The 22,235-nt window shown below is 43.0% G+C and overlaps 1 protein-coding gene across 1 annotated transcript; it reads right to left on the bottom strand.

Annotated features, from left to right (window-relative positions):
* Positions 1-6,214: 6,214 nt before the first annotated feature.
* Positions 6,215-20,984, bottom strand: ccdc18 (coiled-coil domain containing 18). Its single transcript, XM_062405099.1, has 23 exons — positions 20,833-20,984; positions 20,219-20,325; positions 19,834-19,962; positions 18,706-18,802; positions 18,480-18,601; positions 18,071-18,359; positions 17,755-17,842; positions 17,316-17,533; positions 17,108-17,218; positions 16,470-16,601; positions 16,116-16,250; positions 15,950-16,027; positions 15,734-15,850; positions 15,471-15,638; positions 13,522-13,664; positions 12,571-12,734; positions 12,146-12,359; positions 11,011-11,110; positions 10,758-10,895; positions 10,044-10,184; positions 9,584-9,721; positions 8,137-8,559; positions 6,215-7,601 (listed from the first exon to the last, which is right to left on the bottom strand). Exons 1-23 carry the CDS (start codon positions 20,959-20,961, stop codon positions 6,876-6,878), a joined length of 4,107 nt encoding a protein of 1,368 aa, XP_062261083.1. The 5' UTR covers positions 20,962-20,984; the 3' UTR covers positions 6,215-6,875.
* Between the last annotated feature and the right edge of the window lie 1,251 nt (positions 20,985-22,235).

The following is a 22,235-nucleotide window of genomic DNA, read 5'->3' as shown; positions in this document are numbered from 1 at the left end:
TCTCACTTCACTCTGCATTACAGACTCACAACGTCTGGTGTACAAACAATAAAAAGGTGACAGTATAATGTAGAACTGTTTGAGGAGAACTGCTACAGGCCAAGATAAGAGCTTGTTCCAAACAGGCTGATAACTTCTGTTTTAATCTAATGCAGGTTTAACATAAAGCCCTTGTTGACACATTGCTGACGATGATGCTACAGTAAAGTTGTTTGTACTTTATACAGTTTAACGGGAAGTGTCCTCGGATGGCTCTCGCAAGCTGTTTCCCCACAGCACCTTCGCAACGCCGTTGTAAAAAACCTTACTAAAGATAAGATCGACCCGTGTGCAATCGCAGTTTGTCCACACTGCAGGCGGAACAACCCGCTGCAGTCGGTAAACACCAGCGTGAGCGGCCTACTGTTTGTGATTTATTAGACATACAGTCTGTGACTTCAGCAGACCTTCACATCCACGACCACACATCACTGAACGGAAAAAATACATCCGACATTTCCTGCTCGATCTGATGTTTGTGTTGATGTGTATGGTCGCCATAGTAATTTAAAATTATTAAAATCAGATTTGAGTGAAGGAGCAGATGTTTCTGTGGTAAAAGGAGGAAACAGCTGAGCCACAGTGTGTCCTGATTCTGGGGCTGATGATCATATTTGACATAATATTCTCACGTCTTGTTAAAATGACTCTAATTTTGTGGCTAGTCTTCCATGTGTGTGTGTGTGTGTGTGTGTGTGTGTGTGTACTACCATCACTCTGAGTTCAGCTGTTTATTTACTGGTGCCAGACTGCGGTGGTTGGGTGGACTTATCATCAAACAGGATGTGACATGCAGACCGAAGCGTTAGCCGCTGGAGCCCCTATTGTGCCACGCACTGATAGCCGACTGAAGCACATCCTCAGCGACAATACAACCAACCCTGAATGGATTAGACTCCTCTCATCAGGGGGCTTACGCTGCAGGAGGTGACGCTGGAAGAGGAGGGAAGCACTGGGACTGCGAAACAATGCTATGTTAGGTACATATTTTGAATAACAACAATAACGCATTGTTCTAACACTTCTCTTTTTAACAAATTATATTCTGACAGCGACAGGGTTTCCCCCCTGTTACCAGTTAAGCTTATAGATCATAGACTGTATGTAAAGATGGACTAGATGACAGCTCCCTAAAAGTGAAGCCCAAGCGTCTCAATAGCCCCCCTTGTGGCTGGCTGGAGTACACGCTGCAGTATAAAACCCACCTCCTCCATGTTAGTGGATGGGACATGAGCCAAACAAAAGTCAAGGGATACATCAACTACATTTTACTCAGAGATGGTCTCTGTCATTTTGAGAAGTTCTTATCACACTGATGTTTGTCCAAGCCAGTTTGGTTTAAATTATTCATTTGATGCTATGAAAACCTAAGTCTATTGGCACGATCTCGCTGTGGTGACTCCATCTTCAATTGCTCCTCAGAGAGATGTCCAAGATGACAGCGTTAATATCTGGGGTATTTTTGTTTCATTTCTGGATTGTGGGAGAAGGGGTGTCTTCCAACTTTATATAAATCTATGGTATAAACCAAAACTGTTGAACTATTGGACAGAATCTTTTAAGATTTCAAAAACAGTAGCATATAAAAAGCTGGTGTGGAACATTAATTCAACTACACAACTCTTGGGAACTGTTTATAATTTTGCACAGTTTGGCATCAGCACAGAATTTCCAATACTTTATAGACAATATAATCGACTGTTTCAGACAAGCCCTTTTTGTCAGACACAAGTGTGGCTCCAGCAGGTTTGCCTTCCCTCAATGTTAACTTGCTGCTTGTTCCAGAAACGTTTCCACGGTTAACACATGATAACTGGTTTGGACTGGGAGGGTCAGCACAGTCAATTGGACACTGAGCAGGAACTATGGGGGGGGGATGGGACTGAGAGTGGGCCAAGTAAACAAACGTTGATCTGCCATAAAAAAATGGTAGCTAGGATACCCTCTCCCACTGATGCTGTACAAAGGTTGAGTTGGATGAGGGAAAGGTCAGTGCCAGTGGGCTGCAGCTTGGTGATTGTGCTGGAGGAGGAGATAACAATGACCTTTCAACAATGGGGACCATTAATGGGTGTGTTGCATCAGGCTGAGTCGAAAAAACTGTGGTGAAACATTACTGGGCCGGTGTCCCCCGCCATGTAAAGTCAGCTGAAAGACAGCTTGAACTGGTTTTGCTTAGGATGCTACTGCTACATCTCAGCATCTTCTCTGAAGGAGGACTTGGCCTCTGGATTGTGGAGCGTCGTTTCAAATTGTAGCTCTGACCTGAATTATCTGAACACAGTTTTTCCAGGGAGTGTGTGTCAAAAGTTATTGTTGGTTTTCCTGAGTGTGTGGGCGGTCAGATAAGGGCTCTTTGGGTGCAGCACTTTGGATGCTCTAAAGGAAGCTGTGAGGGGCATGGACGCAGATAACTTGCATTGTCCGTCAGTATGACTCCCTAAAAAAATACAAATAAGCAACTTCATCCAAAATAGATATGCATATCCTTGAAATGATTGCAGTAGATGCATAATTAGTGTCCATCATTGACAATACAGGGAATCAAGTTTACACAGCATTATTAGGGCCAGAGTTAATCTCTCATGACATGTTGTTGAGAATTGTTACATTATTGTACAGTGCACCTGTTGCCCCATAGCTCTCTGTGTGTGTGTGTGTGTGTGTGTGTGTGTGTGTGTGTGTGTGTGAGCGCGTGTGGTTAACATCTACGTTTGATTTATCCTCACAAACATTGGCCTAGTTACCAGCTACCAGTCAACTCTTCTAGCTTGTGCAGAACATGCACTTAATTCTGAAGTCAAACTTGCACACATATTATTTTGTTTTTTTTACAGCTCCTGGAAGGAGTTGTAAGGTCACTTACTTAATATAAGTTTAAAAATAACAATTACAAGAAAATTTCCTGAATTCCAAGTTTTGCCTCAAGCAGTTATTTGACATTTTGGAACAAATGTTTATTTGATCTGCAGCAGAAAACCAGATGGGGCAAATGATATCGCTGTTATATCACTTGCTCAATGGCTCACTAAGAGCCTGCAGTGCTTCTGGAAAGCCACTGCGGTGGAGGATGACTCCTGCTGTCGTTTGATGGTCGGGAGTCCTCCTGGAAACCTGTGGCCTCAGGTTCAGCTCTGAGTTGTACATTTTTAGTGATTCTTAGGAGTTTTAATTTTAATTTCTGACTTTAGAGCATGACTTCTTTTGGGACTGCAGAGTTTAGTGTCCTCCCAAATGTCCAAGTGAGTGCCCCTTGACTGAAACCTTATCAGTTATTAGCTCGGAAATATTACATATATATATATATATATATTTTTAGAGAATTATTTACTACTGGTGACCCTCCTCAGTATTGAGGGGACATGGATTAAACACAACAATAAGGGCTGCAGTTTGTTGCTAAGACTCCCGTAACAGGAAGATACAATGCAAACTGGTGTGGAGACATATCTCACTTATTAACATCCTTTCTGCAGTTTCATAGAGGAACTAGAGCGCAGCTACAAGACACGCAACATACCGCTGACTGAACCACATCCTCTGCAATTATAAAACTTAACATCTAGAAAGTCTGCGACAGAAAAAGAGAACAGAAAGACTTAGACTACGTGTGTGATGGGTCTTCATGAAAAGACCGGAAAACAGAGCATTCTCGACACACACACATTCTTACTCTAACCATAGTTATTACTTGTGTAACCCTTAGCCATACTTAAACCTAAACTTAACCTTAACCATAGATACTACTTGCCTAATCATAACCCTCTAATCTAACCCTAACTTTAAAGCATGTCTTCACATTATCATTTAATGATTTATGTTATGTGGACTTGCTTTTAGATATATATTTAAACACACAAGTATTGTTGTGAGGTCTAATCTTAAGAACACAAACTGACAATAACACACTGACCATCCAAACCCCCCTCATCAGCAGCAAGGCTCTAGACAAGGGGAACGTTTTAAAATTATGTGGGAAAGATACTCAATATTAATAGAACAGATTAATATTTGTTTCACTATCGCTTACAGTTTTTCACAATTGTTAACACACAAAAAGCGAAAATTCGGCACAATTTGCACAACCTTCACTTCATGTACCAATCACTCGACCCAATTTGGCACTACTTCACACTCCCTTATCTGCATTAGACTCTGACTTTCATTCTTTACACTCCGATTTCAATTACACATCACATTGTTGTCAAAACACTACACACAATGTTCATTTGTTGCACACACTTCTCAAGTAAAATCTCAAAGCATCAACCTACAACACACAAATACTCAAATCTCTAAACATTCAGGTCTGTTGAGCAATTTCACCTCATTTTCACAGCCGAACAGGAGACTGAAATTGTAGATATGGTTCGTGAGAACAACTCTATCACACTCAGATAAATAAAAACTAGGATCCTGGCTGACCATTGCCTTGTTAGAAACGTCCAGACCGTCAGCCTCTCTACATTGGAGTGTATTCTTCATAGGACTGCCATGTGGATGAAACAAGTGTTCAGGGGTCCCATTTGAACGGAGCACAGACCGCATCAAGTAGTTAGGGTGAGAGTTTGTGCTTGTAAGTACCAACATTCAGCGCTGACACATGCATGTATTGTACCTGTAATCCAATATTGTTTCTTTTCTACAGTGTCTCACTGTAGCCCACTGTGTTGACCTCTCTGTGTCCATACTGTAACTTGCATTCTCATGCTGTCTGTGTCAGCGGATCCAGGAGCATGACACAGCTGATGTGTTGTACCAGTACATCTTTATTGATGAGGTGGGATTCAACCTGGTGAAGAGGAGACGACGGGGCTGAAAGGTCCCGGCCAGTGTGGTGGGAACATCACACTGTGTGCTGCAATGAATCACCATGGGGTCTTGCACCGTCATGCCCACCTTGTGGCCTATAACGCTGCCCGTCTACTTGTCATCCTGGATGGCCTGCATGACCTGCTGGTACCACCTGGCCAGATAGATGACCCACAGCGGCTCGATCACGTTGTCATCTGGGACAATGTGAGCTTCCACCGGGCTGCTCAAGTGCGTTAGTGGTTCCAGGACCACTCACATTTCTCCGTTCTATAACTTCCGCCTTATTCTCCTTCCCTGAATCCTATGAATTCCTGAATTATTTTCCGCTTGGAGGTGGAAGGAATATGAACGGAACCCACAGGACCGGGTCCCACTGCTCCAGGCCATGGAGGAGGCTTGTGGCGACGTGAGTGTCGAGGCCTGTCAGCATATTGTGTGTGAGGTATTCAGTTTTCTGTGTGCAGTTTTGAGAAAGCCTTTATTGTTTTGAAAAACGTGTGTTAACTGTGAAAAACTGTAATTTTTGTGAAGGGGGGGGGGGGGGTTTACAGTACTGTTCTCTGTGTGTACCGAAATAAACCTTTTTATGCTGCATATTTGTGTGCTGTTTTATGTTTGACTATGAAAAAAGTAGGCCTACATTGAGACATTTTACAAAAGGAGAAATGGCTCATTCTCAAGAGTCACTGTCATTCATATGGTGTGTTCCATTTTGATGATTGTGTTTTCAGTTTTGCACTACAGTGTGCTGTAAATGCTTGGTAGTGTGCAAGCAAATGCTTAGTTGTGTGTTATGAATGGTATGTGTGTGTCATTTGAAAATATGGCTGTGTGCACCAAATGAAAACACGAGTTCCATTTTGTGAACAGGTAAGAGATTTGATGGCAAAGAGTCATCTTGCAAAGGGAGTGTCAGGTTTAGCATTTTGTGTGTGAGGTTTTCAGTTTTCTGTGTGCAGTTTTGAGAAAGCCGTTATTGTTTTGAAAAACATGTGTTAACAATTGTGAAAAACTGTAATGTACTGACTAAAAAGAGCTGAAGGGAGGAAAACTAAACTTCCCAACAGACCAAACATGTCTTTGTTATGTAATCATATTAGAGCAGAGCACCAAATCCAATTGAACCAGCTGAAGCCTGACCACCCCTCCTCCCCACCCTCCTCCTCTTCCTGATTCAAAAATTCCTCTCCTGGACAGGAAGCTGCCGGTTGCTCTGGTAACACGACCCCACAGCCACCATCAGGATGAGAAAATCCAAACGAATGTTATTGAAAACAAGGCTTCATGTTTCTCTGGAGAATAAATACAAGTCAGTGGTGGACGGAAAAAAACATTAAACAATCAAGAGAAGGAGAAGTACTTATAAAAAAACACTTTATTCATTTAGCTTATTTAAAAGTGTGAACAAAATATATAAATAGTGGGAAGAAATGCAAAATGCAACTTCTACATTTATATGACATCACAGGAAATGATTTAGTTTTGAGGAATGTAAAGGAATGTAGGAACATTTATAGACACACACAGGGATAAAAACAATGTAAACACAATTCCTCGGTCCTGACATCTCCATGGCAACACAGCATCATGCCTCCATGACGAGTGATTGAGTCCAGAATAGTTTTTGTAGTTTCAACTAAAAGCTTTGGGAATTTTAACTCGATACTGATTTGAAGTCAGTGGGTCTAAATATACTGATGTTTTTGTGAACACAAATCAGTTTTTATTATGCAGCTATGAATATTTAACGTTATAGGAAAATATTTCAAAGGGGTAATAACAAACTGTATATGCTTCTTTAAGGCACTGGATCTCTTACAAATAGTTTTTGGGTGAGACACAGACTTTCAAAAGCAGATGTTTGAAAAAGGTCATAGAAATCCAGAGCTTGATCGATTGATTGATTGATTAACAGACTCTTATGAGAAAGGAGTGGTGTTTTTACCTGTGTGTGTGTGTGTGTGTGTGTGTGTGTGTGTGTGTGTGTGTGTGTGTGTGTGTGTGTGTCTCTGTCAGGTCTGTTATATACCTGAGGAGCTCCATAACGAAGGGTCTTCCTGCTTAGCCAACGTCTGATTCACAAACCTCAGCATCCCAGTCAGTGAACTCATATCCACCTCCTCATCCGCCTCACCAACCAGCGTGCACACCGACTCCCTCCTTGACTCATCCGACCGCTCACTGTCTCCCTCCTGTAGAGAGGCAGCCTCCACTTCGGTGCTTCCATCGTCTGGTTTGTCCACCATGTATGTGAGGGGGTTGAAGGAGAGGTTGGAGGACACTGTGGCATCCACGGTGCTGAGGCCCTGCCAGCTGTGGCTCTCTTCGCTCGGGAAGGGGGAGACAGAGGAAGAGGAGGAGGAGGCCTCCCACGGCTGCTTGCTCAACGCCTCCCTCAGTGTTGCCTTCAGGCTCAAGGGGAGATCCAGGGAAGAGTCGATGCTACTGCTCTGTAGCCAATCATGAGTTTCAGACAGGTGACATGCTGAGGTGGGCTGAAGGTATGTGTGAGCGGGGGGTGATGAGCAACTTTGGGTGTGCGTTGGGGGGCGGAGAGAAGTTGACTGAGAGTGTGTAAGAGTAAGGGTGGTCTTCTCGGGGGGCGAGTGAGCCGAGGAGGAGCGTTCCTGCGAGTGTGGGAATCTGTGCAGAGCTGGTACAGACAGTGTGTGATTGTAAAGGTTCCGTCTGTCGGCAGCTCGCTCCAAACTGGAGATCCTGGCTTGGAGACGGGTCACCTCAGATTCCTGCAGGGAGACGAGAAAAGAAACGTTAGCTGCTTTCAGTCACGCTTTGAACTCCGGATATTTTCCTGACATACTCTGGAGGGGTGGTCTGTAAGAATGTAAATGTCTGAGTGAGAGACTCTGGACTTCCTCCGGAGTTTCTCCTGCAAAGGGGCTCTTGGTTTAAACTCTGGATAATGTCCGAATGAGCCCACGAGAGAAAACAGCCGGAAATCCTCAGCAGGATTCTGCAAGTGTTTCGAAAACACTGCAGATCCAAAAAACAACAACAAACAAAACAAATACAAATATCTATGTTGAAAAAGCAATGCCATACATGCAGAGGACATGGACGGAGACGTCAAGATAGCTTTTGATGACAAGAGCAGACCCCACTGTTGATGGGATGAAAATAAAATCCTGTGATCTCTGCAGCAGAGTGATAACGATGTGATCCTGCAGAGTGATCCTGCTGCGTTGTTCATGTCCTAAAACGGCGTTTGATAACATACTAAAATACAATTTAATTATTTGTATTAACTTCTAAAAGCTGTACCTTGATGAGCATGGACTCATTGGAGGTCTCCATGGACTCCTCACAGGCCTGCAGCCGAGCCTGGAGCTGCGCAGCCTGGACTCTGGTCTGATTTAACTGCGTGCTGACCATCTCCAGCTGAGCACGGAGGTCGCTGTTCTGGGATCTGCTCTGCTCGTACAGAATCCTGCTTTGCTCCATCTGCGCTTTGTTCTGAAGGAGCTGGCTCTGGCTCTGGTCCAACTGTGTTTGAAGACGACTGGCTTGGTTCTGGGTTCGTTGCGACTCCGCCTTGGCCTGGTCCAGCAGAGCTTTGGTTTGGTCGAGCTGGGTCTGGCTCTGGTGAAGCTTAGCGGTGAGTTGCTCTTGGGAGGAGCGCAAGGTGGAGGACATCTGCTCTGACACTTTGAGGAGCTGACCTCGAGTCTGCTGCAGGGACTCCAGCTGAGGAGGGAGGGAGGGGAGATTTTTTTTTTTACAGGCAGGCTTCGTCAAAACAAGGTTAGAACAACACTAGTTGAGTAATTCCCTGATGGAGCCGGGAGAGCAAGTTGCGGCAGGAAATTGAAGTAAGAAAATCACCATCAACGATATGAGGAGAAACTAAGAAATGACGTCAGAACAAGAGAAACTAAGGATGGACGAAATAAGGAACTCACACAGTGCTGAAGGGTGTTGAAAGGAAAAAAAGAGGAAATCGAATCAGACAAAAACAGATATGAGAGAAAAAGACGGAAGAAAAGTGTTGAGCTAAGAGGCAGATTCATTGTCATTGTCATATTGTCAGTGTGATGGTGTAAACGCTCTGATGAACTGTCATTGTTCTTGTTGTTGTGTTTTATGTTCCTCTATACATATTTTTGAATATACATTTACAGTATATTCATACTTGTACATTGAAGTTAAATGTTTGCTTAACCTTGTTCTGCTTTGCTGTGGTTGCTTTTCTGTTTATTTGTCCATTTCTGTACTGTAGAGTCAACTTCCTTGTATGTGTGTGCGTACTACGCCAATAAAGCTGATTCTGGTTCTGCTAACACAACCTTATCGCTGAGGTCTCAGATCTGATCGAAGGTTTAACCAAGGGACAAGTCGCACAGAGCAGCTCTAAGTGTCAGTCTCTTCCAGACTACAACTTGACCATTGAGATTTAATAACAGATTCATTCAGTATATAACTTGGAGGACAAGCTCTGTAGTAAGGCTGTCACAGTGGGGGAAAATCTTTTTACCAGGTAATAAACTTGTGACAACAGAAAAATGTAAACACCCGCTTCACAGGGTCACTTCTCAGCCAGGCTCGGGTCGAATAGAAAACGCGACCTGTGCTGTTATTAGTGCAGTGTCCCAGATTGAGTATTGATAACTGCGGATGTGGCCACTAACACTGATGTACAAAAATGAACCAAACATGTTTTATGTCTACTGTAACAGACAGTCGGTGGGCAAGTTATAGAATCGGTATGTACCTCCTTGCTGTGCTGCACCCTCTCCAACTCCTGCTCCTGCTCTAAAGAGGCAACTGTGCTCTGCAGCCTGGCCTCCTCCTGAAGCCAGTGGGCCTCCTTCAGAGCCAGCTCCTCCTCCACCCCACACAGCCGGACCTCCTGCGCAAAATACAGACATATTCAGTGAAAAGAGAGTTGTGCATGCATTTTAACATGTCATACATTCTCTAATTTCCCCTTACTAGCAAAAAAACACAATAAAATGTAGTAGTATCTTCAGATAAATCATAATATTTCATAACAGACAACATTTCAAGATCAAATGTTCTTTTTTTGCGACAGGCGTCACCTCTGAGACTAAACGTAGACATTAGGTTAGTAGGTAACAATCAAGTGGAAAAAAACATGTATCATCGAGTATCACTTCTGTTATAATAAACCGTCAATATGAGGGATAACATTTCATGAACTTTCCCTTTACCCTCTCCTCGTTCTGCAGCTTGCTGGCGTCCAGTTGTCTGGTCAAAGAGTCACAGTAAAGTCGAGTTTCTTCAAGATCTTGTAGCACAGTCTGAAGTTCCTGTTTACACACACGCAGCTGCTGCTCGAGTGCCTGGGAATCCTAACCACACACACACACAATTTATTAATTCTAAAACCATTTCGGAACAAAATCTTTGTACCTCTCTGTGTTGGTTTGAAAAAGGTTATGACAACAGATGAATACATCAGTGCTATTAAGATATGAAGACCAAATAAATGCAACCATAAAGTGTGCAAAAGGTCTTAAGCCCACTGTATCATCACGGATTAACAGACAGTGTTTGATCAGGGTTAAATATAAGGTCATCATCATTGTGCACTAAACAAGTAGATTCCTTGTAAGTTACTTGGAAATAAAAACGATTCTGAAACAGAATTAATTAGGAAAAATTTTACAGCTGTAATGATAACGCTGCTATCTGAAACTAGGGTGTAAACATTTATGACAGATCTCTGTGTTGTTGGTACTTTCTTCTCTGTCATTGTTCTCGACTGCACAGTTTAGAACAGCCCATAAAATAGCATTACAGATAATACAATAATAAAATCTCTTCCTGTTCTCTGAGCTTCAAAAAAATTGTGGTGCTCAACATTGTCACAAGTATCTATTCAGGCTGACTTGTGTCTTAGTGACACGTATTCATCTCCTGACCTGTATGTTTCTGTCTGTGAGCTCCCTCTGTGCTTCTCTCAGCTCTCGCTCTCTGGCCTCGAGACTCCGCTGCAGAGACTCCACCTTCCTCTCCAGCTCCTGCTTGTGCTCTCTGATCGCCACGTCCAGCTGACCCAGCTGAGCACATCGACAGCGAGGCCGGGTTAAAAAAAAAGCATATTTAAAAAGACACAGTGAGGATTAAAACAAATAAAAGAATAATAAAATATGTTTGCTTGTGTGAAAGTTGTACCAGCTGTGCTCTCTGTTGGAGCTCCCCCTGTCTCTCCTTCAGTGCATTGTCCATGTCTAAGACTTCATGCGTTCTCACTTCCAACTCCCTCTGGGTGTCACTGTGAAGCCACACACACACGTATTTTAACAGTTTGCCAGATATCTATATAATTTATATTTATGTAAACCAATCTGAAGAAAAAGCACAGGGACCACTTGCTGAGTGTCAAAGAAACTGGGCCAAATAGAGGAAACGTGACTTCAGCGGTTTCTGGAGGACTTTATTGTTTGAGAATTTGAATCAACCTTAATTTAGGACAGTTGTTTAGATTTTGTAGCATTCTGACCATGACCATGTGTGGACTTGAACACGTTTCAGTGCCTTTTTGTAGGGGGCTTGTGACTACAAACTAGATCACGACAGCTGTTATTGAATGAGCCATGTTTCTTTAAAGAGTATTTCCTGTTTGAAGCATCTACATGTCTCGACCATGTGTTCATTATGCTCTGGAGGACAGTGACACCAAGAATAAACTGTAACAGGACGTGGTGGCCATGATTAATCAGTGAAATTGATGTCACGTAAATTAAAAACTCTCCATGACATGTACGCCGTCTTGAGTGCTTGTTGTAACGTAGCTGCAAATTGTGCTTCACAGTGTATGTGAGAGAAATGTACACAGATTTTTTATATTTCAGTGTCAGTTTTAAATAGAAAACTTTACATCACAACACCACAGCATGTATGAAAAATGATTCACAGCAAATGACATGACACATGGCACAAGTTACGATCACAAGACTTCACAATAATCAAAAGAAATTAACATCAAACATCAAAACAGGAAAGGATATCCTCAGTTTAAATACAAAAATGTCATTGTATCATCTGACAAAGATGATATACAGTTACCAAAGAGTGAATCTGTGATTGGGACACAGGAACAGCATCAGACTCAGTGACTGTGCATGTGTCTTTGCTGTGTTTTTGTGAGACAGAAAACAGTATCATTTGGAACACGGATGATTTGCCACAGCTCAGGATCTCAATTGTGCAGCAGCACGTGAACGTCCTCACCGCGACAGAGTCGTCCCTTGTCCCTGTTTGCCCCCCCGTGTGCAGAAAAATATTTCCCATGCGGGCATATCCTCACCTAAGCTGGACGGTCAGTTTCTCCACTGATGCCTGCCGCTCATCTGCAATGCTCTGAGTTATCTGCAGAATGTCCTTGAGCTTCAGTAGCTGCTCCAGCGTATCGGCCAGCTCCCCCCGCACCGCCTGCAGCTGCCCCTCCAGCATCCGGGCCCGCTGCACAGAGTTGAGCTGGTCTGCCTCGCATCGATGGAGCTTCTCCTCAAGATCGACAACTGCCAGGGGAGAGAAGGAAGCAAGACTATGATTAGACTTAAAAGCAATGGATAAGTTGTAAATGTAAAAGAACACTTGAGAATTTAAGGATAATTCAGTAAAGGGTGGTTTCAGTTCTGATTGCAACTGTCTCTGCTCTGCAAAGACAATTAGAAATAGATAACACTAAACCTCCTGCAATGCGTAGATTCTAGAAAAAACATGTCATACCCAGATCGTTCTTGCTGGAGAGTTTGTTCTTGGTCTGTTGCAGGCTCTCCTCCATGCGGCTGATCTGAAGCGTCTGGACGGTGACATCCTTCCTCAGACATTGCAGCTCAGACTCTTTAGACACCAGCTTCCCTTGACACTTAACTTTCTCAGATGTTAAATGGCTACAAAGGGAAAAACAAATTACAACCATATTCAGTAAAATTTCATAAACCGAAAAAGCTTGTAAAAATCCAACGTGTAGGACATGCAAGAGAACATGCAGTATGTAAAGCCGCGCACCGGTATTTCACTCCAGGTTCGCACCTCAGCGTGAGCCCTGCTCCCATCGCTAAACTTAAAAAGAAGTAAACACCTTTAACTATCCGAGATGCCAACTGAAGCCACACAAAGAGCCTTTTAGCTGCACAATCACACAACTGGCATTCTTATTCCTCTGGAGCAGATAATAACTTCACGAAGAAGAAGGTATCCAGCATCTCTGCAAACTGAAATTACTCTCAGGACTGTCTCTGTCTCCAACAAGAGAAATCCTGGTTTATTTATACATATTCATGGGGAGGGGAGGGCTGCCTCATGCCTGGGGACAGATTTGCTGTGGTGTAATCATATGACTGACTGGCAGTGTTAATGCAGGTCCTGAAGGACAGCCAGAAAAACAAAAGCCTCATACAAATAGTAAGAAATAGCCGCAACCTGACATAGTAGAAAACTGCACTTATTTTTACAACTTTGTGGAAGCTTTAAAGTAATCAAAAACAAAAAGCTGCACTGCAATTCAGGAAGTACTGTTTGAAATGTGTTGATATTTGGTCTGATTGGGTTAAAAGCCACAAAAAAAAAAAATCATCTGACTGAAAATCTTCAGCAACAGTCACAGATATTCAATTTTCATCACCCCTGATTTGTCGCTCAGAGTTCACACTGAGCTGTGTGTGCAGGTGGCCTTACGTGACGGACTCAGACAGCTGAGTGTTCTGCTGGTTTATCTCCTGCAGGTCCTTCTCTCTCTCCTGGGCTTCCTGCTTTCTGGTCCTCACCTCCTCCTGCAGAGAAGCCCGTGCTCGCTCCAGCTGCTGCTCCAGACTGGACACCTGCGCACACACACACACACACACATTTGGATAAAACTATTTTTTCCATTAATGAAAAGAAACTGGATATAATTTCCTGCATATGAATATAAAACCAAATAAAGGTGAAAAAATAAATCCACTCAAAACCATTTAATCCCTGGTGACCTTAAATTGTTCTTGTCTGTTAAAAAGATCATGTAAAGTGGGAGGCTCCATCTTACTGTCCCCATGCAGCTCTACTCACTGTATGAGGATCATTGTGCTCTGTATGTTGTGAGGGACAGAAAGTACCACCAGCAGCTAAATGCTCTGAGCTATTAATAAAATCACCAGCTCAAAAAGCTGTTTCCCTTAAGCAGCACTACAGATTTACAATACATTTCTTTCAGTGACAGGGTGTAGCAGTAGTGATGCAAATATGGTTGATTCATATTCTCCTGGTAATTTCACAAACAGAAAACCCTTTAGTTTACTATGAATGGTGAGAAAAGCACAAACCATCCAGTGAGCGGCAGTGATCCGGACGGAGAAGCCATGTTGAAGGAAGATGTGAGGGAGAGGAATGGGCCGACTGGTCGAAGCTGAGGCTACGGTTACTCAGATAACCACCTCATTACAACTATGGTGATCAGGAAAGCAGCTACTCAAACACTTGAGGTGGAAGGACTACAACAGAAAACGTCGGGTTCCACTTCTGTTCTGCCAGGATCAGAGATCTGAGGCTGTAGTAAACTCCGGTACACCAACACTGGACTGATAATAAATGTGATGGTCAGATCAGACTTTGCCATTAATTGGATGAATCTATGGAGCAAACCTGCCTCGTGTCAAAACTTAACGCTGCTGTAATGTTTTCTTGGTGACCACTGGTCCCATTAATACTGATCAACCATCGTCTGAATGCCACAGCCTGTCTGAGAATTACTGCTGAACATCTCTTCATGGCCACAGTTTTATATCCTCTAATGGATACATCCAACATTTATTCTGTGACAATGCACCATGTCGTAAAGCAAGTTGACTGTTTTCATGAAAATGATAATGAGTTGATCAAATAGATCACATGTGATATAAAAGGAGATTTGTAGCAGCAAGAATCTTCAGCTGAGAAGTGGAATTTCTAAGAAAGATTATCATCTTCCAAAACTCATGCCGTGAAGAATTGAGGTTATCTTAAGAGCAAAGGAAGTTTCTAGTAAAGTGGTTCATAGAAGTGTATTTTTCAAGATTTCATTATCCAACCTATTTGGCGTAGATTATAAAAGGGAGAGTTGTGCACAGCTGTTTGACGGGTCATACTGTGAGACCAACAGAGACGGACTCCATGAACATGGATAGAAATCTGCTCTCCAAGCCAAGACAGGAAAAGGGCAGGTATATCCCTGGAGCCAAGACCCTCAAGGGGCCTGGAGAGACGCCCTGCAGCTCAAATTAGCCCAACAGTCCCCTAAATTCAAACAAGCTGCACCAAATTTCACATACTCATAGATATCACTTCCCTCAATGTGCCCGATTGTTTTAATCTGGATCCATTTATTACGCAATTAGAAAGAGATAATTTGGAAAAACACACTGTCCCCTGATGTGGAGCTGCACCAAAATGTTAAGGGTTCATCACGTACCTATAACACATCCTAATGCCAAGTTTTGTTTAATCTTTTTACTTGTTTTTGTGTTATCTTGTTCACAAGCAAACCAACCGACCAACAAACAGACAGGGGTGAAAACACAATCTCCTTGGCGGAGGTTAAATGCTCCAAGGTACTCCAAACATGTGCATTTTCAACTTGCTCTGGCATTTGATAAAAGTCACGAGTCTCCTACTTGTCTCTGCAGCTGGCCCTGGCTGTCCTCCAGGTCCGAGATGTGGGCGGTGCCCTCAGTCAACATGGTCTGCTGCTGCTGGAGAGAAAGCTGCAGCTGCAGGTTCTGCTCGCTGGATCTCTGACACTCCAGGCTGGTGCTGTGGAGCCGCTCCTGCAGAGACGACACCTGAGGAGGGAGGAACAAGGGAGAATATTAGCCTCGCAAGACTAGTGGGCATTGACTGAATAATATTTCCTCATGAAAAGTTTGTAATTCAGTACCTTGTCGTTGCTCTTTTGCAGCTCATTCCCGTACTTCATCTTGATGTTGTCCATCTTCTGCAGGTATGAGGCCAGTTCTTCTCTGCACGCTGACAGAGACGACTGTAGCTCACTCACCTGATTTAACAACACAAGTCATGGATGGTGGAATATTTGTTTTCGTAAAGGTCATTTTAGGTCATTTCTGTTTGTCGATAGCAATCAGTTCTTACAAACCTCGGCGGAGGACTGAGCTGCGTGCTCTTTGAAACTTTGCAACAGCTCTTCATTGTTTCTGACTTCAACCTGCTTCTCCTGAAATCAAGTTCAAATTGTAGATGTATGAAACAGCACAGTCTATACCTGGGATAACCGACAGACGCTGTACATAAGGTGTCATTACTTGTGTAAGCTGTTCCACGGTGGTCTGCAGCGACAGAACAGCTTTCTGAGCCTCGTCTCTTTCCCTCTGGCATAAACAAAGCTCCTGCTCCATTTCTAACAGGCGAGACCGAGCCTCTTCTACAGATAACTGCAACTGCAGGGGAGAGAAATGACTGTTACATAAAAGGAAAAATATGAATCTTTATGTTTTGCTACATTTTTTAGAGCAGGGTCACGGTCAGTATTGTTTTAGCAGGTCAGCGCACCACTTCACATTAACTTAAAATCATATTTGATTCTATCAGAATTATATAGAATTGAAATGAACTGAAGAGTAACCATGGTGGTGTGGCAGAAAGAAACTGTAGATCACCATTTCTATTCTGTGCTGTTGCTCCGTGCCTTGTTGAGACTGTGATCTTTTACACTTATCCAAAGACTGATGATACTCTCTTTGCTTTTTGGTCATCAGTGTCTGGTAGTGTTGAACAGAGCTGCTCTTCTCCTGTATTAAGATAAAGGAAGGTGAAAAAGGAAAGGCATGCCAAAACAGTGTCAACTGATTTACACTGATATATATTCGTAATACAAAAATACTCATGTCAGAAGAAGTGGTGAAGTGTGGCTAAATATACAATTTGTACTTGGAGACAAATTGAAAAGTTGATGTTTTCAGACATTTTTCTAGATATGAACTCCGGATATTCTCTGAAGTTTTCCTTTCACGTATGAGGAAACGCAGCAGGAGGTTGTCTGAGTCAGAGATGTTCAGAACAACAGGAAAATCTCGAGAACATTCAGGTGAGTAATGGAGCCTGGGTAGAGGATGCAAGAGGCAGGACCTAAAGATCTCTGGCATTGTCCCTTATCACCAAAATATTTTGAATCTCGTCCTCATTTTCATTAATGTCTTCTTCATGTACAGTACATCTTTTTCATCCTGAGACATTTGTCTGCTTCCAGTGTCACATACATCAGGTGAGTGTGTACATGTGTGTGTGTGTGTTGTACCAGTAGCTGATCCTCCAGTTCTGTGTTTTTCAGTGCCGCCTGACTGTAAGCTGAAGTTTTCTCCTGTAGCTGTTTCTCCAGTGCAGCCACACGGGCACATTTTCTCTTCAGCTGAGGTGAAACCGAGACAGGAAAATAAAAGGCTGCTGTGAACAACAACCTGGAAGAAACCAATGATTACCTCTCTCTTCGGAAAAAAAAAGGTTACCTCTTTCTCTGTGTCAGTGGCCTGGCTGACTTTGTCCAGCAGCTCTGTGTGGAGGCTCTGGTAGTGGGAGGCTCTCTGGGCCATGGAGCTCTGCAGGGAGGTGATCTCCTCCTGGGCTCTGCTGAGACGATCCTGCAGCCGCTCGACCAGGCTGCTCTGTTTAGTTCGCTCAAACTCTGACGACTGAAGCACCCGGAACAGCTGCTGGTAACCTTCACCTGCAGGGACGGAGAGACAGGGAAAATAGAATTTAACTTTTTGGAAAGAAGATTTAGGAGACCTTGAACCTCCGATAACAGGCATATACACTGGGAAGCAGATCAATCGAAATATAAAGTATCACATTAAATCACAAAACAGGCAAGAGATACACTGATCTGCAGCAGCATTAAAACAAAGTATGTTTAATGTGCCTGATCGGTGTTTAATACAAGAATACCTGGCTTTAACTTGAGCAGGTGTACAGTTCCTGAATAGTCCACTTGGGGCAACATGCAGGGCTTGGCACAAAGTGCTCCCACAGAGCTCTGAAATTGAAAAAAGGACATTTGACAACAGTAAACACATCATCTGCTGCACGGAGTCAGTGACAAACATGTCCACTTTTTAAGGACAGTGAAAGTGGAGCAAAAAACAGGTTTTGGAAAACAAATATACTAATGTTTTAATAATTCATTGGGTGAAGCCCAATAATAAAATCAGGTGACATGAGAACCCAGATGACAATGGTAATGTGTGTAGTTATGTTTCTCCACCTCTCGTAGATGTAGCAGGGCTAGTGCAGCCTCCAGGCTCGACAGCTCGGCCTGGCTCTGCTGAGCCTCTCTGTGGCTCTGAGCCACGTGCTGCTCTTGACTCTGGGTCAGAGCCCGCAGCTCTTGCAGCTCCCTGAGCAGAGAGGCCTGCTCCCTGCATCCCGCTGCCTGCTCTGCAAGCTGACGATCCAGGATTGAGGCGCGTCGTCTGGCCTCCTCCAGCTGAGTCATGAGGTCTGAGCGCTCAACAGCTAAAGACTTAGCCTCCCTCAACTCCTCCTTCAGCTGGCTGTGAAGCGGAACGTGAAGGATTGAATATGAAATCAAAATCATTTTGTACACATGCAAATGTTTCAGTTAACAACGACAAAGAAACAACTATACAAAACAATCGGTGAAGGTGTGGTACCTGGTGGCTCGGCCCTGTTCTGCCTTTTCTCTCTGCAGCACAGCGCACTTCACCTCCACCTCTTCTTTCTCTCTGTCACACTCAATAAGGCTCTCTTTGAGTTTGCTCTCGCTCTCCATCAACTTCAAAATATATTTTGATCATCAACAAGCAACAACAAAAAACTTGAATTTAAACAAATAATTTACTAATTGAACAGCAAGTTACTAATAATACACAAATGTACCCTCTTAAGTTTAATGGAAATGGTGGCTTTGTATTCTTTGAAAGCTTCTTTGAGTTTCTCTGCATTTTCAAGCGCTTGGTTCCTTTGTTGCTCAGCTCTGTAAGAGAATATAGCGTTAGATCTACAGCAATACCTCCTCATAATGTGAAAGTAAAGAGAAAATGATTACATTTCAGCTCAAGGCCCAAGTCAAGTATCACACAGTGTTCATGCTGCTACCCATGTAACCGAATGAATTTACCGAATGTAAACTGTACTGTATACTATAATTTCAATAGGGCCTCCCACTGTCAACACTCGGGCCCTAATAATAATACATTTATTTATACAGAACCTTTCATACATAAAATTCAGCTCAAATTGCTTTACATTGAAATCAAAAATAAAATTAATGAAAAGCAAGATCGTAGAAATAGGTCTTATGTTGTTTCTTGAAACTATCATCATAAATAGTCTGAGCCTTGTCCAAACCAATTATGGGGGGGGGGCGATGCCAAAAACGATAATAGAGTAAAAAATGTCAGATACAATCAACCTAGGGTTCCTGGGAAATAAGGATAACAGTAAATCCTGACAGAGAAATGTAATCTTTATATCTCACACTTTATTATAAGCCACTATAACTCCACAAATCATTGTATTGGTAGAGCTCTAGTGTCTAATGTAACTGGATGAACTAGTATTCTAAAACTGGCTGTTTGGTATGGGCTGTTTGCTTGAACCGTGGTGATGCTGTTTGCAGCTTTCTTTCTGAAATTGAAAAAGTGATCAGCAGAAAATGAGCTGTGGAATGTATCGGCTGCAGGCCTCAGAACCCTGACGCACGACCACCGCTGCACAAAGAGCTGTTCACTGGTTTATTCAAAGATTGGTGATGCTTGACTTGGTAGGCTTAACTGCAGAATCAGTTTTTGTTGCTGCTGTCATGATCAACAACCTCACATACTTTGGTCAGTCCCAGCCGGCGCTGCTACAGAGCTCTGGTGATCTGTTTATTTTAAAGTTTTAAAATATTAAATGTATTGCGTGTCCAGATTCGGCACGGCACTTGCTCGGGCCCTTATAAATACAAATTCCAATCATAAAGACAATAAGCTGAACGGTTGACGATGTAGATAAAAGCATCACCGTTTTCCTAGCGCTGTCTTGTTGTCCAGTTCTTCTCTGAATGCCCTCAGCTCCTCAGTGAGACCTGCCAACACAATGTCATTGTGTGCTGCTGCTTCCTGGCTACACTCCGCTCTCAGCTCTGCAGCTCTGGGGAACACAGACAAGGAGAAGTTGTTGGATTATTATGCCAGGTTCAACTAAAGGCTAGTGTTATTGTTTTTAAAATGACCTGGAGCAGAGCCAAAAGTCTACAAATCAATATGCATAACTGCGAGTACCCCATAGATCACTGCATAATATAGACATTTATTCGAGATCCAGTGCAAACAGACATACAATTGTCACATTACTTTTACATAAACACAAACATCTGAAGATATACATGTTCAAGTCGTGAGGTTACTTGAACTCTTTGATTTGTGCCTCCAGCTCTGCTTCAAGCTGACGGATCTGTCCACTCATGACTGCCACACTGTTTTCAGCACCAGCCCTGGAGCCTCTGAGGTGGAGCTGTAAAGGAAGCATGTGTTCAACGTGGATTCTTTTCATGTTACATGTATGATTTAAATATGTATTATTAGGCTACAGACCAATGTCTTTATTGGTATTTCATTTTTGTAACATAAGTGTCCTCAATAGCAATACAACAAAAGCTCAATATAAATCAATATATTGCTATATCTAAATAAAATGTGCAAGCACAGTGCGGAGGTATAACACATAACTGATCTTCTTCAGACCTGTAACCTTTTTTGCTGTTTCTCTCGGTTCATAAGGAAGAGTCTAAAAAACTTCACTAAGAAGCAAAAAAACAGTCTTTGCACAATAATAATGTGACATTTATCAATGTAGTTATCTATATCGAATCGATTGATGTGAAAAATGTAATATTCGTCACTAAGCCCTACAAAGAACACTAAGTTCCCTGTACTTATTCTGTAGCACAAGACACAATGTTCAAGAAGAACGCAACACTTTTACTCACACATAGCAGCTGCATAGGGATGACTGTCATACCTGAGACCTGGAGGAGGTCAATTCATACTGCAGGGCATCAAAGTCACTGATGAGCTGCTCATCCATGGACAGGCAGGCATTCTCCTGGCGCACACAGCCCACCTTCTTCCTAAAAGAAATGGACTCCATGTCTGCTGGCCTGATTCTGACAATAGCAGACTTGATAGAGGGAAGACAGAGGCGTGGATGAGGGGTACGAGATTGTGATGAAGGATGTACAGCTTCTTTTTTTATTTAGCTTAGTATCCCGCATACAGGTTTTCTAAGGCAAGATAGGACTTTGTGGATTTCTCGGGGAATAATTCATGCATCTGAAATCAGGCATATTAAGGGGACTGATATTCATGAGTGTGTGCAATTTGCTGCAGGTCCCAAAAAAATCTGGATCTTATGAATTGTAATGTGGTTTCATTAGGGTACTTTGCTTCTGGGAGATGGGACTTGTACCACTTCCCTAGACATACACACATATACAACAAGAGGTTTGAGACAGGATGATAGAGGGTTTACTTTTTTCACTCCGGGAGAGACTCTCTTACCCTGGAGATGGAGGAAGGTGGGCTAAGACTGCCAGCAGTGGTATGTGCAGGGGAACATTAGGTATCTACTCCAGCTCTTATCAGGTCAGGCGATCGGTACTGTGCTGATCCTCATGGCCCTGGCTGATTATATAAGGAGCTAGAGAGGTGGAAATCGAGGAGAGATTGTAAAGGGTCAGTGTGTAAGATTTAGTTGAAAGGGACCTATTGTCAGAAATTGAATACAAACAGTCTGTTTCATCCAAATTGTTGTTTTCTTTACCTTAGAATGGGCCCTTTTATATTTCAATACTTTATATTTACATCATGAGAGGGTCCTCTCTACGGAAGCTACCATGTTGTTTTTTATAGAAGCCCAGACTGGACAAAGTAAAGCACCTTTTGAGTTTTTATGACAACTGAAGGATGTTCTATCATGTTTTGGGGGTGAGGGGGATTCGGCTGCAACATGAACCCTCACCACTATATGTCCCTACATTCTACACACGGAACCTTTAAATGCAGCAACATACTGTCATCACGTGATGGCTGGAAGTTAAGTCTGTAGGATAAATGGTATTTATGCTCTTTAGACTGTGCGCGTGTCATGCAGTTGACTTACCTCTCACACTTTAGTCCAAGTAGATTCCTCGGACTGAAGACATCTTGGCTCCTGAGCGTTGGAGTACTGCTGAGTGCATGATGTCGCCCTCCAGCTAACCAACAACTCGTCCCCCTCTGCCGAGGTTAGCTTTCAGATGCTCGAGTAGCATTTTACAACATGCGTGACTCGCTGGAAAGTCAACAACAGGGACAACTAACTAATGAATGAACCGCTACGTCCAAGCCATCAGTGACTACAGCGGAGAGCAGCAGCGTTAGCTA

The sequence above is a fragment of the Platichthys flesus genome, chromosome 14 (assembly GCF_949316205.1).
Source record: "Platichthys flesus chromosome 14, fPlaFle2.1, whole genome shotgun sequence".
In the NCBI taxonomy this organism is placed as follows: Eukaryota; Metazoa; Chordata; class Actinopteri; order Pleuronectiformes; family Pleuronectidae; genus Platichthys; species Platichthys flesus.
The sequence above is the reverse complement of the archived record's forward strand: the minus strand, read 5'-3'. Positions and strand labels throughout refer to the sequence as shown.

Coding starts and splice junctions, on each gene's coding strand:
- ccdc18 (XM_062405099.1), bottom strand. CDS start 20,961: ATGGAGTCCATTTCTTTTAGGAAGAAGGTGGGCTGTGTGCGCCAGGAG. Junction 19,963..20,218: donor GCACAAATCAAAGAGTTCAA/GTAACCTCACGA, acceptor TGTGTTCCCCAG/AGCTGCAGAGCTGAGAGCGG. Junction 13,665..15,470: donor AGGGCCAGCTGCAGAGACAA/GTAGGAGACTCG, acceptor GTGTGTGCGCAG/GTGTCCAGTCTGGAGCAGCA.